This window comes from Chiloscyllium plagiosum, chromosome 24 (genome assembly GCF_004010195.1).
Source record: "Chiloscyllium plagiosum isolate BGI_BamShark_2017 chromosome 24, ASM401019v2, whole genome shotgun sequence".
NCBI lineage: Eukaryota > Metazoa > Chordata > Chondrichthyes > Orectolobiformes > Hemiscylliidae > Chiloscyllium > Chiloscyllium plagiosum.
The window spans coordinates 30,838,324-30,853,344 of NC_057733.1; the positions used below are offsets into that span (position 1 = coordinate 30,838,324).

The 15,021-nt window shown below is 41.3% G+C and overlaps 1 protein-coding gene across 4 annotated transcripts in view; it reads right to left on the bottom strand.

Annotated features, from left to right (window-relative positions):
- Positions 1 to 311: 311 nt before the first annotated feature.
- c1qtnf1 (C1q and TNF related 1) overlaps positions 312 to 15,021 on the bottom strand; it is a 45,221-nt gene continuing 30,511 nt past the window's right edge. For 3 of the 4 annotated variants that reach the window (XM_043714689.1, XM_043714690.1, XM_043714691.1), the window contains one exon: positions 312 to 1,474. In XM_043714689.1, the coding sequence (XP_043570624.1) occupies positions 924 to 1,474 (551 nt within the window). In that variant the 3' untranslated portion in view covers positions 312 to 923. Of the gene's footprint in view, positions 1,475 to 5,758; positions 5,832 to 15,021 lie in introns of those variants that run through there. The other variant, XM_043714692.1, reaches the window with a different exon arrangement.

Consider the following 15,021-nt stretch of genomic DNA (forward strand, 5'->3'; position numbering starts at 1 on the left):
GAGATGACCTGGGGTGTGCAGTGAGAGAGGGACTCACTGAAATCCTTGTAGAGGGAGGAAGAGAGCTTCTTCAAGGAAGGCATCCTCGTAAGAGGATTCGCAGTAGGTTAAAATCTTCGAGGAGAAAGTGAGGGCTGCAGATGCTGGAGATCAGAGCTGAAAATGTGTTGCTGGAAAAGCGCAGCAGGTCAGGCAACATCTAAGGAACAGGAGAATCAACGTTTCGGGCATAAGCCCTTCTTCAGGAAGGTGTCCTGAAGAAGGGCTTACGCCCGAAACGTCGATTCTCCTATTCCTTGGATGCTGCCTGACCTGCTGCGCATTTCCAGCAACACATTTTCAGCCCTCAAGATAGGCACAGAGTGGAAGCTTTGATTTTGTTGCAGTGATTTCATCCCATAATATATAATCTTAACATTCTTATTTATATGAACGCAGATAATGAGGGAAAATAACTCACTAACACCTTGTTATCTGATAGTTTGATAACAGAGTATAAATTGGACATTCATATACAGGTTAGAAAAGCAGGCTGTTTGGTTGTGACATTCTCCATGTTTAGAGACTTTAATATCAGCCACAGAAAATAGCATTCTTGCTTTCTGCATTACAGGGGAGATCTGAATCTTCACCGTTTTCTCTGAATGAACAAAACTGCATGAATTGATAAGACTGACAGTGCCTATTATAGCATCATGGAATGAAAGCAAACTACAAAAACAAGTACAGATTTCTGTGTTTTGGAAAGGCTGAATAAAAAGAATATACAAGTAACAAAACTGATTTTAGCTGCTATAAATCGAGATAAGAGACATAAAACAACTTTTATAACAGAAAGATGGAGTTTCCCTTTTGTAAGCTTCCTTATTGCTTTCTAATGACAGTCCCCTATTCATTGAAGTGTTATTGATTTAATTATTCACTCAATTCTCACTGTTTGGTTTAATCAGGTAGCCATTAAAGGTGATGTACGTATCAAAACCATCACTGAAGATGGCATTCTCCCGTTCTCCCTTGAACAAACGAATCCAGACTTCATCATTCTGTTTCAGATCCATCATAATGCTCTGACTTTGCATGATGCTGCGATCACTGGGCTGAGCATAGAGAATGACAACCTCTTCCTCATTCTTCATGATGTGCATATAGGTTTCCTTCTGATTCCAGGTGTGTACATTTAAGCTAAAGTGGTAAATACCTGGAATGGAGCAGTAAAATTTATTTGTGAACATATTAAATTGATCATATAGATTGACATACACAGTATCAAACACCAATGTTTGGAAGTAATTGTTACTGTGAAGTTCTTTCTTTCGGCCAACAGAGAAAGCTGCATAGTACATTTTACATGGCTCTCCGAACCGTCCCGGATTTCCCTTTGAACCTTTTGCACCTGCCGGACCACGTAGTCCAGGGTATCCCATTTTTCCATCTTTGCCGTAAGATCCTCGTGGCCCTTTGTCACCCTTCTCACCTAAAACAAAATTAAAACAATGTTTTAAAAAGACAGCTAATTGTCACAGGCTGACAGTATCTATCCAACTGGAGAAGCAAATTACTGCAGATGCTGGAATCTGGACTAAAAACAACAAATGCTGGAGATCACAGTAGGTCAGTCAGCATTCCATGGAGAGAGAGAGCAAACTAACGTTCCAAGTCTAGATGACTCTTCTTCAGAGCTCACATGAAGTGTAGAGGGGACAGCGTTTAAGCAATAGTGGAGGAGGGATGTGGCTGTGGTGGGGTGTGAAGTGTTGGTGGAGAAAAGATGTTGATAGTTCACATTAAGTGATTGGAATGTGAGAATGGCAGAACAATGATGCGTCTAACCATCTAACTGTATTCTTTTCCACTAGCTTAAGGTGAGTGGTGATAATACAACAAGCAGTGAAAACCAAAAATTCAAGATTAAATGCAACAATGATAAGATTTAAGTCAAACTTCCCTCTGTAATGCATGAACAATGGTTGTCAATAATGAATAATAATAATATGAATATAAATAATAATAATTTATTATTATTAATATTACCCTTCACTCCGACCTATCACCATCAACCCCCACTTTCATCTACGTACTGCATTTCTAGCTACCTTCCCCCAGCCCCACCCTCCTCCCATTTATCTCTCAGCCCCCTTAAATCTCTGCCCTGATGAAGGGCTTATGCTCAAAACATTGACTCTCCTGCTCCTCAGGTGCTGTCTGACCAACTGTGCTTTTCCAACGACACATTTTTTGACAATAAAAAAATGTCAGTACATCACATACCCCTCCTCTCCAACTCACAAAGCATGACATAACTTCATTTCCATTCATACAACAAGTGTAAGTCATTATTGTAAAGTAGGAACTAACGATTTTTTTAATGCATGTTCTTGTGGTTTCCTACAAATCTTTTCTATTAATCGGTCATTTTTCTACACTTTCACTTCTGTTTACATTGAGAGGGTTGACTCTGGGTTTTGTGATATTTACCAGTTAATCAGGTGAGATCTATATTCCTAGTGCATGATCTAATTTTTTATCAATGAGAAAGCAAAGTATGATTAGAACAATTGATTGTATCTAATGAAAGGTAAATCCTGATGAACGAATTTATTAGAGCTTTTTCAACAAGTAAGTTGGAGGGTAGGTGCATGGGATCCAATATAGTCATAGAACATTACAGCGCCCTCCAGGCCCTTTGGCCCTTGATGTTGTGCCAAACTGTGGAACGAATCTGAAGCTCATCTAACCTACACTATTCATTATCATCCATATGTTTATCCAATGACCATTTAAATGTCCTTAATGTTGGTGAGCCTACTACTGCTGCAGGGCGGGTGTTGCACAGTCTTACTACTCTCTGAGTAAAGAATCTACCTCTGACATCTGTCCTATATCTATCACCCCTCAACTTAAAGCTATGACCCTTTGTGGTAATCATTACCATCCAAGGAAAAAGGCTCTCATTGTCCACCCTATCCAATCCTCTGATCATCTTGTATGTCTCTGTTTAATCACCTCTCAACCTTCTTCTCTCTAACAAAAACAGCGTGAAGTACCTCAGCCTTTCCTCATAAGATCTTCCCTCCATACCATCATCCTGGTAAATCTCCTCTGCACCTTTTCCAATGCTTCCACATCCTTCCTATAATGTGGTGATCAGAACTGCACACAATACTCCAAGTGCGGCCACACCCGAGTTTTGTACAGCTGCAACATGACCTCATGGCTCTGAAACTCAATCCCTCTACCAATAAAAGCTACCATACACCATACACCTTCTTAACAACCCTATCAACCTGGGTGGCAACTTAAGGGATTTATGCACCTGGATACCAAAATCTCTTATCCACTACCAAGAATCTTACCATTAGCTCTGTACTCTGTATTCCTGTTATTCCTTCCAAAGTGAATCACTTCACACTTCTCTGCATTAAACTCCATTTGCCACCTCTTAGCCCAGCTCTGCAGCTTATCTATGTCCCTCTGTAACATGCAACATCCATCGACACTGTCCACAACTCCACCAACCTTAGTGTCATCCGCAAATTTACTAACCCATCCTTCTATGCTCTCACCCAGGTCATTGATAAAAATGACAAACAGCAGTGGGCCCAAAACTGATCCTTGCGGTATATTCCAGGATGAACATTTCCCATCAACCACCACCCTCTGTCTTCTTACAACTAGCCAATTTCTGATCAAAATGGCTAGACCACCCTCAATCCCATGCTGCCATATTTTCTGCAAAAGCCTACCGTGGGGAACCTTATCAAACAATTTATTGAAATCCATATACACCACATCAGCTGCTTTACCCTCATCCAACTGTTTAGTCACCTTCTCAAGAACTCAATAAGGTTTGTGAGGCACAACCTACTCTTCACAAAACAGTGTTGACTATTCCTAATTAAATGTTTCCTTTCCAGGTGATTATAAATCCTATCTTTTCTAATCCTTTCAACAATTTACCCACAACCAAAGTAAGGCTCACTGGCCTATAATTACAGAGTTGTCTCTACTCCCCTTCTTGAAAAAGGGGACCACATTTGCTGTCCTCCAGCCTTCTGGCACTATTCCTGTAGACAATGACGACATAAAAATCAAAGCTCTGCAATCTCCTCCCTGACTTACCAGAGAATCCAAGTATAAATCCCATCTGACCCAGGGGACTTATCTATCTTCACACTTTCCAGAATTGCTAACACCTCCTCCTTATGAAACTCAATCCCACCTAGTCTAATAGTCTGTATCTCAGTATTCTCCTCGACAACATTGTCTTTTTCCTGTGTGAACTGATGAAAAATATTCATTTAGCGCGTCTCCCATCTCCTCATAGAGTCATAGAGATGTACAGCACGGAAACAGACCCTTCGGTCCAACTTGTCCATGCTGACCAGATATCCTAAATTAATCGAGTCCCATTTGCCAGTACTTGGCCCATATCCCTCTAAACACTTCCAATTTATACACCCATCCAGATGTCTTTTGAATATTGTAATTGTACCAGCCTCCACCACTTCCTCTGGCAGCTTATTCCATACATGCACCACCCTCTGTATGAAAAAAATGCCCCTCAAGTCCTTTCAAATCTTTCCCCTCTCATCCTAAACCTCTGCCCTGTAGTTCTGGACTCCCACACCCCAGGGAAAAGACCTTGTCTACTTACATTTGAATTTCCAAAGACTTTCAATAAGGTGTCACACAAAATGTTAATACATAAGATAAGGGCTACTGGTGTTGGAAGTGACCTTTTAGCGTTGATAGAGGAGATGTTAACAGATAGGAAACAAAGAGTATGGATAAATTGGATGTTGCCAATTAATTCCTGATGAAGAGCTTATGCTCGAAACGTCGATTCTCCTGCTCCTTGGATGCTGACTTACCAGCTATGGTTTTCCAGCACCACACTTTTAGACTGTTGCCAATTAAAGCATGACTAGTAGAATGCCACAAGGATCAGGGCTGGGGTCTATATCTAAAATCTATATTCATTACTTAAACAAGAAGACAAAGAGGAATATACCTTGGTCTGCTGATAATCCAAAGTTAAGTGGAAATTTAGCGCCTCTCCCATCTCCTCATAGAGTCATAGAGATGTACAGCACGGAAACAGACCCTTCGGTCCAACTTGTCCATGCTGACCAAATATCCTAAATTAATCGAGTCCCATTTGCCAGTACTTGGCCCATATCCCTCTAAACATTCCAATTTATACACCCATCCAGATGTCTTTTGAATATTGTAATTGTACCAGTCTCCACCACTTCCTCTGGCAGCTTATTCCATACATGCACCACCCTCTGTATGAAAAAAATGCCCCTCAAGTCCTTTCAAATCTTTCCCCTCTCATCCTAAACCTCTGCCCTGTAGTTCTGGACTCCCACACCCCAGGGAAAAGACCTTGTCTACTTACATTTGAATTTCCAAAGACTTTCAATAAGGTGTCACACAAAATGTTAATACATAAGATAAGGGCTACTGGTGTTGGAAGTGACCTTTTAGCGTTGATAGAGGAGATGTTAACAGATAGGAAACAAAGAGTATGGATAAATTGGATGTTGCCAATTAATTCCTGATGAAGAGCTTATGCTCGAAACGTCGATTCTCCTGCTCCTTGGATGCTGACTTACCAGCTATGGTTTTCCAGCACCACACGTTTAGACTGTTACCAATTAAAGCATGACTAGTAGAATGCCACAAGGATCAGGGCTGGGGTCTATATCTAAAATCTATATTCATTACTTAAACAAGAAGACAAAGAGAAATATACCTTGGTCTGCTGATAATCCAAAGTTAAGTGGAAATGCAAGCCATTTGAACAGAAACAGTCTACAAATAGACATAGATAGGTTAAGTGATTGGACAACTATATGATGGATGGATCATCATAAGAAGAAATATGAGTTTACTCACATTGGCCCTAAGAACAGAAAAGCTGATTGATATTTTTAAAAAGCATGAAGCCTATGCATGTGCATGCTATTGAAAGACCTGAGCACAGTTGTACAAAGAATGCAACATGTTAGCAGCAGTTAGGAAAGCAAATATTATGTTAGCCTTTATTACAAGGGGATTACAATACAACAATAATCTTGCTATAATTATATGGGGATTTTGTGAAACCACACCTAGAATACTGTGCGTGGCTTTGACATGAATATCTAGGTGAGGATATAATTGCATTGGAGGCACCACAGCAAAAGTTCACCACATTGGTCCCAGGGATGAAAGGATTGTCCTAGAGGCTGAGTAAACTGGGTTTATCTTCTCTGTAATTTAGCAAAATGAGCTATGATCTCATTGAAGTGTTCAAGATTATTATGGAGCTTGACACTGGACAGATACTAGAAGGTTGTTCCCTGGCTGGAGAACCTAACACAAGGGGGCAATATTTCCAAATGAGGAGCCAATCATTTGGGACTGAGATAAGGAGAAATTTCTTCACTCAAAGATTTAAAGAGTTGAAACCCAAGATCAACCATGATCATACTAAAAAGCAGTACAGGCTTGACAGGCCATAGCATTTTCTCCTGTTCCTATTTTCAATGTTCCTATGATAAGTTGAATCATTTATTTCCCTACTCCCAGTCCAAGCATCAGATAAATCAATTAAATACAAAATATATTCCATCTGTAATCATTTGAACTGACCTGCATTTTTCTTTGTATTTTTGTGCTTTTGTCAATTGATTTAATATATCTTAAGACCATAAGTTGTAAAAGCCTAAGAGCAGAAGTAGACCATTTGGCCCATCAAGTCTACTTCAGCATTCAATGAACATCCATATTGCCTTAATGGTTAAATGTCTGTGTATTGCAGCCTTGAATATACTTAATGACCCAGCCTCGACAGTCTCCTGTAGTAAATAAGTCCACAGATTCACCACCCTCTGAAAGAAAAAGTAATCCTTTTCATCTCTTCATCAAAGGCAACCACTTTCTCTGAGATTATTCCCTCTGGTCCTCAACTCCCCTACAAGGGAAAGAGCTTTTCCACATCTATCCTGTCAAGCTCCCTAAGAATCTTATGTATTTCAATAAGGTCACTTCTCATGCTTCTAAACTGCAATGATTTGAATTTTCTTGATCGATTGCTAACTTATTTCAAACCCCACCCCCACACGTTGTTCACCTCCAATACAATTGACCTGTCTGCTATCTGCTCATTTATGCTTGATTTGTCTTATCAATAGCTCTTTCAATTATGCCTTTCTCCTGAGGTTGTACTCCAATGTCCTTCACTCTCTCTGTGCCTTTGCCTGGCAACTTTCCACGTTTCTGTTCTCTCTCCTTATCTACCTACTATTTTCTTTCTCCCTTTCTTCTTCTTTGCTTTTCTTTACTGTTTTCTGTCTACTCTGTGCCTAGTTCAATCTTGTCTCCCATGCCATCTGAATGTGTCTCTTCCTTTAGGTCTAGTTCGTTCATTTATCTTTCTTTCTAGCTCCAACATACGTGTAAATAAAAAATGTAAATCAACAGGCTGGGCCCGGAGGCCCAGATGATGAGATAACAATCATTTATTGAGCAAGTGGTGCTGTTGAGGGAGTGGTGCTCAGGAGCAATGCAGCTGAGTGTAATTACAGCGTGGCAAGTTTACTTTGGCAACTTCAACTAGAAGTCATAATGGAAAAAAATTGACGAGGTGACCAAGAACGCTTATGATAACATTTCATGGCAAATAGGTGACAATAATTTGACCACACAGTACCGTGCATTCATTGCTTCAAACACAAGTTATAAACAACCTTAACATTTGTACTATTTCAATGGAAAAATGGTAAAAAGCTTGAGTATATAGCATCTGATTTGTCCTCAGAACCTCTTAAAAGCATATTACAGTTAAATAAGTATTTATGTGAAATAAAACCTAAAGAAAGAGAAACAAGCCTGAAGTTATCATAGACAAACATGGCAGCAATTGTTCATCCAGCATGGTCCCACATTTAACAAATGAAATAGGTTGCTAGATAGAACATAGAATATAGAGCATAGAATAGTACAGCACAGTACAGGCTCTTCGGCCCTCGATGTTGTGCCAACCTTTTATCCGACTCTACGATCAAGCTAATCTACATACTCTTCATTTTACTATCATCCATGTGCCAATCCAAGAGTTGCTTAAATGTCCCTAACTTATCTGACTCTACTACCACTGCTGGCAGTGCATTCCACACACCCACCATTCTCTGTGTAACGAACCAACCTCTGACATCTCCCCTAAATCTTCCTCCAAACACCTTAAAATTGTGCCACCTTGTGATCGCTATTTCTGCCCTAGGAAAAAGTCTCTGGCTATCCATTCAATCTACGTCTCTCATCATCTATCAAGTCACCTCTCATCCTTCTTTGCTCCAATCAGAAAAGCCTTAGCTCCCTCAACCTTTCTTCATAAGACACAGCCTCCCTCCAGGCAACATCCTGGTGAATCTCCTCTGCACCCTCTCTAAAGCTTCCATATCTTTTCTATAATGCGGCAATCAGAACTGAACACAATATTCCAAGTGTGATCTAATCAGGGCTCTATAGAGCAGTGCCATAACCTCAGGGCTCTTAAACTCAATCACCCTGCTAATGAAAGCCAACACACCATATGCCTTTTTAACAACTCTATCAACTTGGGTGACAACTTTGAAGGATCTATGGACATGGACCCCAAGATCCCTCTGCTCCCCCACACTGCCAAGAATCCTGCCTTTAACATTATATCCAAATTCAACCTTCCAAAATGAATCACTTCACATTTCTCCAGGTTGAACTCCAGTTGCCACTTATCAGCCCAGTTCTGCATCCTGTCAATGTCCCATTGCAACCTACAACAGCCCTCCACACTATCCACAACTCCACCAACCATCGTGTCATCAGCAAACCTACTAACCCACCCTTGCACTTCCTCATCAAAGTCATTTATAAAAATCACAAAGAGCAGAGGTCCCAGAACAGATCCCTGCGGAACACCACTGATAACCAAGCTCCAGGCTGAATACTGTCCATCTATTACCACCCTCTGTCTTCTATGGGCCAGCCAATTCTGTATCCAGACAGCCAAATTTCCCTATATCCCACACCTCCTTGCTTTTTGAATGAGACTACCGTGGTGAACCTTATCAAATGCCTTGCTAAAATCCATGTACACCTCATCCACTGCTCTACCTTCATCAATGTGTTTTGTCGCATCCTCAAAGAATAAATAAGGCTTGTAAGGCATGACCTGCCCCTCACAAAGCCATGTTGAATATCTCTAATCAAACTATGGTTTTCAAAGTAATCATAAATCCTGTCTTTCAGAATCCTCCCCAATAATTTACCATAGATATAAGACTGACTGGTCTGTAATTTCCAGGATTATCCTTATTCACTTTCTTGAATAAGGGAATAACATTTTCACCCTCTAATCATCTGGTACTACTCCAGTAGACAGTAAGGACGCAAAGATCATTGCCAAAATCACAGCAATATCTTCTTTCACTTCCTGTACTAACCTTGATTATATCTCGTCTGGCCCAGGAGACTTACCTATCCTTATGTTCTTCAAAACGTTCAACACATCTTCCTTCTTAACATCAACCCATTCATCAGCCTGTTTCACACTATCCTCACAAACGATAAGGTCCCTCTCAGAGTGAATACTAAAACAAAGTATTCATCAAGGACCACCCCATCTTCTCCAACTCCAGGCACAAGTTCCCTCAACCATCCCTGGTCAGCCGTACCCTCACTCTGGCCATCCTCTTGTTCCTCACATAAGTGTAGAATGCCTTCGGGTTTTCTTAATCTGACTTGCTAAAGCTTTGTCATGCCTGCTTTTAGCTCTCCTACTCCATTCTTCAGTTCCTTCCTGGCTATCTTGAAACCCCCTAGAGCCCTGTCTGATCCCAGCCTCCTCAACTTTAAGTAAGCTTCTTTCTTTCTCTTGACTAGATGTCACACAAGGTTCCTACACCCTACCATCCCTTCCTTGCCTCAGTGAGGCAAACTTATCCAGCACTGTGAAACAGGCCCTTCGGCCCAACAAGTCCACACCGACACACCAAAGCGCAACCCACCCTGACTCATTCCCCTACATTTACCCCTGCCCCTAACACTATGGGCAATTTAGCATGGCCAATTCACCTAACTTGCACATCTTTGGACAGTGGGAGGAAACCGGAGCACTTGGAGGAAACCCACGCAGACACGGGGAGAATGTGCAAACTCCACACAGTCAGTTGCCTGAGGTGGGAATTGAACCCAGGTCTCTGGCGCTGTGAGGCAGCAGTGCAAACCACTGTGCCACCGTGCCGCCCACTGCATATCCCTGAGAACATCTGTTCCCAATTTAGACACCCCAGTTCCTGCCTAATAGCAATGTAATTGGATAATCCAGAATTTTTTTTTAATACTGGCAAGGGGATCAGACAAATTCCAAGCTCTTCTTCTTATAGCACTACACAGCCTTCGACATGGATGAGTTGACCTTTGTGAAATATCTAATTTAAAGGTGTCAACTACAACAATGCAGATCTCTCTTAGTGCTACACTGAAGCCACCATAATGGCTTATTTGCTCAAGTCATATCCAAGCATTAACTTACTGTCACCGACTGTCTCATACTTCAGACCATTTCTTTATTTCACATGCTCCTTCAACTACTCAGATTGTTTCAGAGTGATCGTGTTTCAGGTCATTATTTGGAGAATCTGGAAACATTGAAAAATAGTGCAGTGTTTCAGGTTTGCTGCTCCTAATTTTCCTATAGAGCTGCTGCCAGGTAATTGAAAACAGCACATCCCACTATATTAGAACCACCATGGAATAGTGTTTACAAAAACAACATTTACAAAGCCAAGAAAAGGAGCCAGACAGACCCACTTGGCATCATGCCATATGTGCTGTTAGCTTAAGCTGGTGAACATGTTTATTACTGGTTCTTGTTTTTGTCTGTTTGCTTCAGCACAATTTAGTTGATTAAACGTTGGGCTGAACTTTTGCAGGGAGTGATATTAATCACCCCTCCAGAAGAAACGGTTGGTCATGAGATGACTAATTTTAAAAGAGGTTCACCACAGTTGTATTACAAGGGGGGGGGAAGGGTGCATGGCATTACCAACCCTCAGGGACAAGGAGTCCCTGAAAAAAGGCATTGTCGACGCCAAACCAATGGTTGTCCTAATTCATGGGGTGGGGCGGGATAATGGAATCTAGGCAGTTAAGGAGAGGGTAGGAGGGTGTTAGGTGGAGTCACAAGAGGGTATACTACCTTGGACGCTGTGTCCTTGGTACACACAAGATGTCCCCAAAAGGATTAACCCTCATGCTTCCCATCAGTTCACTGGAGATAGTGAAAAATCAGTTGCCACTTTCCTCTGATTTCCACAACCCACCAAACCATAGCAGTGGAATTATGTTTTTTACTCCCCACTAATTAGCAAGTTAAATGCTTTGATAAACCTCTCATAATGTAGCTTTTTAAGCTCTCTCTGTTCCAGTTCCATCCTTCGCAGATGGAATGATAATGGCCAGCCATGATGTAGATGAACAAGCGCCAACAATTCATCGTTTTTATTTTTACAAGCCCCTTAAAACATCAAAAGAGCCATAGAAGATCAGAGTTCTTTCTTATATGGTGGTTGTTTAAATATTCAGGGCAGATGTTTTGCAGCACAGCATGCTGTATTTTTCTCTTCAACCATGGTTCATGTACAACTTCAGTCTTTAAAACCCAAGCAATTACATATTTCTTTTAGAAAACAATGTGCACAATCTTCTGAGCCAACAGAAGTCAATGAAGGACTTGGAAGCCTGGAAAATTAGAATGTTGTCATTGGAACTGATACACAATGCTCTTGTGATGATGATACTCCTTTAACAAGGTTGTGTTATCCGTGGCTTTTTTCAAAAGTGTTGTGCGAGGCAGAGTTGCTGAAAGGGCTGACTTAAATAGGTTTTAGGGCCAATTTGATTAGAGCTATCACATACTGCCTTAGGCAAAAGGTTTTCAAGATTTTTTTTAAAAACACTTAGATTCTAGGTAATCCAAGATGGAGGATGGGAAAAATTTGTAACTGTAACAGCTGCTCCTTTTTTGAGGTATTTTTGGTGTTGGAGGAGCAGCAATTACTGTTTTATATGCTGTTGCATTGTTTTGGAACTTTGGAGAAGAGCTTTTAAAAGGGAGAAAGACAGACAAAGGCAGCAAGCACATGGTCTGTAAGGGATATAGAGAGAGAAATTTGCACTGCTAACTGACACAGCAGCGAATCTGCATAGTTACTGCCTTCCTGTTTGAATTCATGTATTGCTGGGCGTTGAAATGTGTCAAGGAAAACTTAACAAATAGCAAAATTCACAGCTGATCTTGAAGGAACCTGTTTGGAAGATGTCACAGCACAGAAACAGATAAGTGAATAGTTTTAAGTATAGCCTTGCTGTAAATCTACAATAGTGAGTAAAGTGGGTTCAATATTGATTATATGTTTTTTATTGGGATCCGTCTCTTGATTAAATTTTAAAAATATAAACCATAAGTAATAAGTTAGCCTGGAGCAGTGTTTTGTAGAGCAACAAGATGGTGTCATTTTCTGATCTATAGATTGGAAGGAGCAAAATGGCCTTTAGTAGAGTGATATGCTCTTCTTGTCATGTGTGAGAGCTTTGAGAGCATTTCCGGGTTACTGAGGATTAGATCTGCAATAAATGTCATTGGTTGTGAATCCTGTCAGATTGAATGGTTGGAGTGACAGTTAAGAGACAATGAGGAATTTACAAAAGCTAGGGGGTGTGATAGATAGATGGTGAAAAGCCACAGATACAGTCAGGTAGATGGGTTAACTCCAAGAAAGGTAGGAGAGGTAGGCAGGTAGTACAGGAGTTTTCTGTGGATATCTCCGTTTTAAACAAGTATGCTGTTTTGAAAAATGTAGGGGGTGATAGACTTTCAAGGAAATGCAGCACAAACAGATATAGAATGTGGGTACCAAGACAGGCTGTAACATAATGAGGAATACATCATGTTCCAAGCAATCAATCGTGTTAGGGGACTCTCTAACCGGAGGTACAGACAGACGTTTCTGTGGCCAACAGTGAAAATCAGAATGGTGTGTTGCTTCCTTGGTGCCAGAATCAAGGATATCTCGGAGAGGATGCAGAATATTCTCAAAGGGGAAAGGGACCAGCAGGAGGTCATTGTACACATTGGTACCAATGACATAGGAAGGAAAAAGAATGAGATTCTGAAGGGAGATTACAGAGAGTTGGGCAGGAATTTAAAAAGGAGGTCCTCAAGGGTAATAATATCTGGATTAGTCCCAGTGCTATGAGCTAGTGAGGGTAGGAATAGGAGAATAGAGCAGATGAATGCATGGCTGAGGAGCTGGTGTATGGGAGAAGGATTCACATTTTTGGCTCATTGGAATCTCTTCTGGGGTAGAAGTGACTTGTACAAGAAGGATGGATTGCACCTGAATTGGAAAGGGAATAAGATACTGGCAGGGAGATTTGCTAGAGCTGCTCGGGAGGATTTAAATGATTAAGGTGGAGGGGGTGGGTGGGACCCAAGGAGACAGTGAGGAAAGAGATCAATCTGAGACTGGCACAGTTGAAAAAGGAAGTGAGTCAAACAGTCAGGGCAGGCAGGAACAAAGTGGAGATCTAGGTAGGACTGATAAATTAAACTGCATTTATTTCAATGCAAGGGGACTAACAGGGACGGTAGATGAACTCAGGCATGGTTAGGAACATGGGACTAGGATATCATAGCAATTACCAAAAAAGTGGCTCAGGGATGGACATGACTGGCAGTTTAATGTTTGGTATACAAATGCTAGAGGAAGGATAAAAAGGAAGGCAAGCGAGGAGGGGAAGTGGATGTTTTGATAACGGATAGCATTACAGCTATACTTAGGGAGGATATGCTCAGAAGTACATCCAGGGAGGTTACTTGGGTGGAACTGAGAAATAAGAAAGGGATGATCAACTTATTGGGATTGCATTATAGACCCCCAATAGTCAGTGGGAAATTGAGAAACAAATTTGTAAGGCGATTTCAGTTATCTGGAAGAACAATAGGGTGATTATGTTAGGGGATTTTAACTTTCCAAACATAGTGCCATAGTGTTAAGGGTTCAAATGGAGAGGAATTTAAGTGTGTACAAGAAAATTTTCTGATTCAGTATGTGGAGGTTCTGACTAGAGAAGGTGCAAAACATGACTTACTCTTGGGAAATAAGGCAGGGCAGGTGACTGAGGTGTCAGTGGGGGAGTACTTTGGGGCCTGCGACCATGATTCTATTAGTTTTAAAATAGTGATGGGAAAGGATAGACCAAACCTAACAGTCGAAGTTATAAATTGGAGGAAGGTTAATTTTAATGGTATTAGGCAAGAGCTGTCAAAAGCTAATTGGGGGCAGATGTTCGCAGCTAAAGGGATGGCTGCAAAATGAGAAATGAGATAACGTGAGTCCAGAGACAGTATATTCCTGTTAGGGTGAAAGGAAAGGCTGGTAGGTGTAGGGTATACTGGATAACTAGAGAAATTGAGGTTTTGGTTAAGAAAAAGAAGGAAGCATATGTCAGGTATAGACAGCAAAGATCAAGTGAATCCTTAGAAGAGCCAGTAGGAATATACTTAAGAGGGAAATCAGGAGGGTAAAAAGGGAACATGAGATAGCTTTGACAAATAGTGTTAAGGACAATCCAAAGGGTTTTTACAAATACATTAAGCACAAAGGTTAATTAGGGAGCGAATAGGGCTCCTCAAAGATCAGGTAGGAGGGATAGTGAGGTTGGGGTTGCAACGGAGTGAGTGGAGTGGAAGGTGCCGGGAGTGGACCCCACCACCAAGGATATATTTCCCTCCCCTCCCCTATCAGCATTCCGTAAAGACCACTCCCTCCGTGACTCCCTCGTCAGATCCACACCCCCCACCAACCCAACCTCCACTCCCGGCACCTTCCCCTGCAAGCGCAGGAGGTGCAAGACTTGCGCCCACACCTCCCCCCTCACCACCCTCCAAGGCCCCAAAGGAAACTTCCATACCCGCCACAGATTCACCTG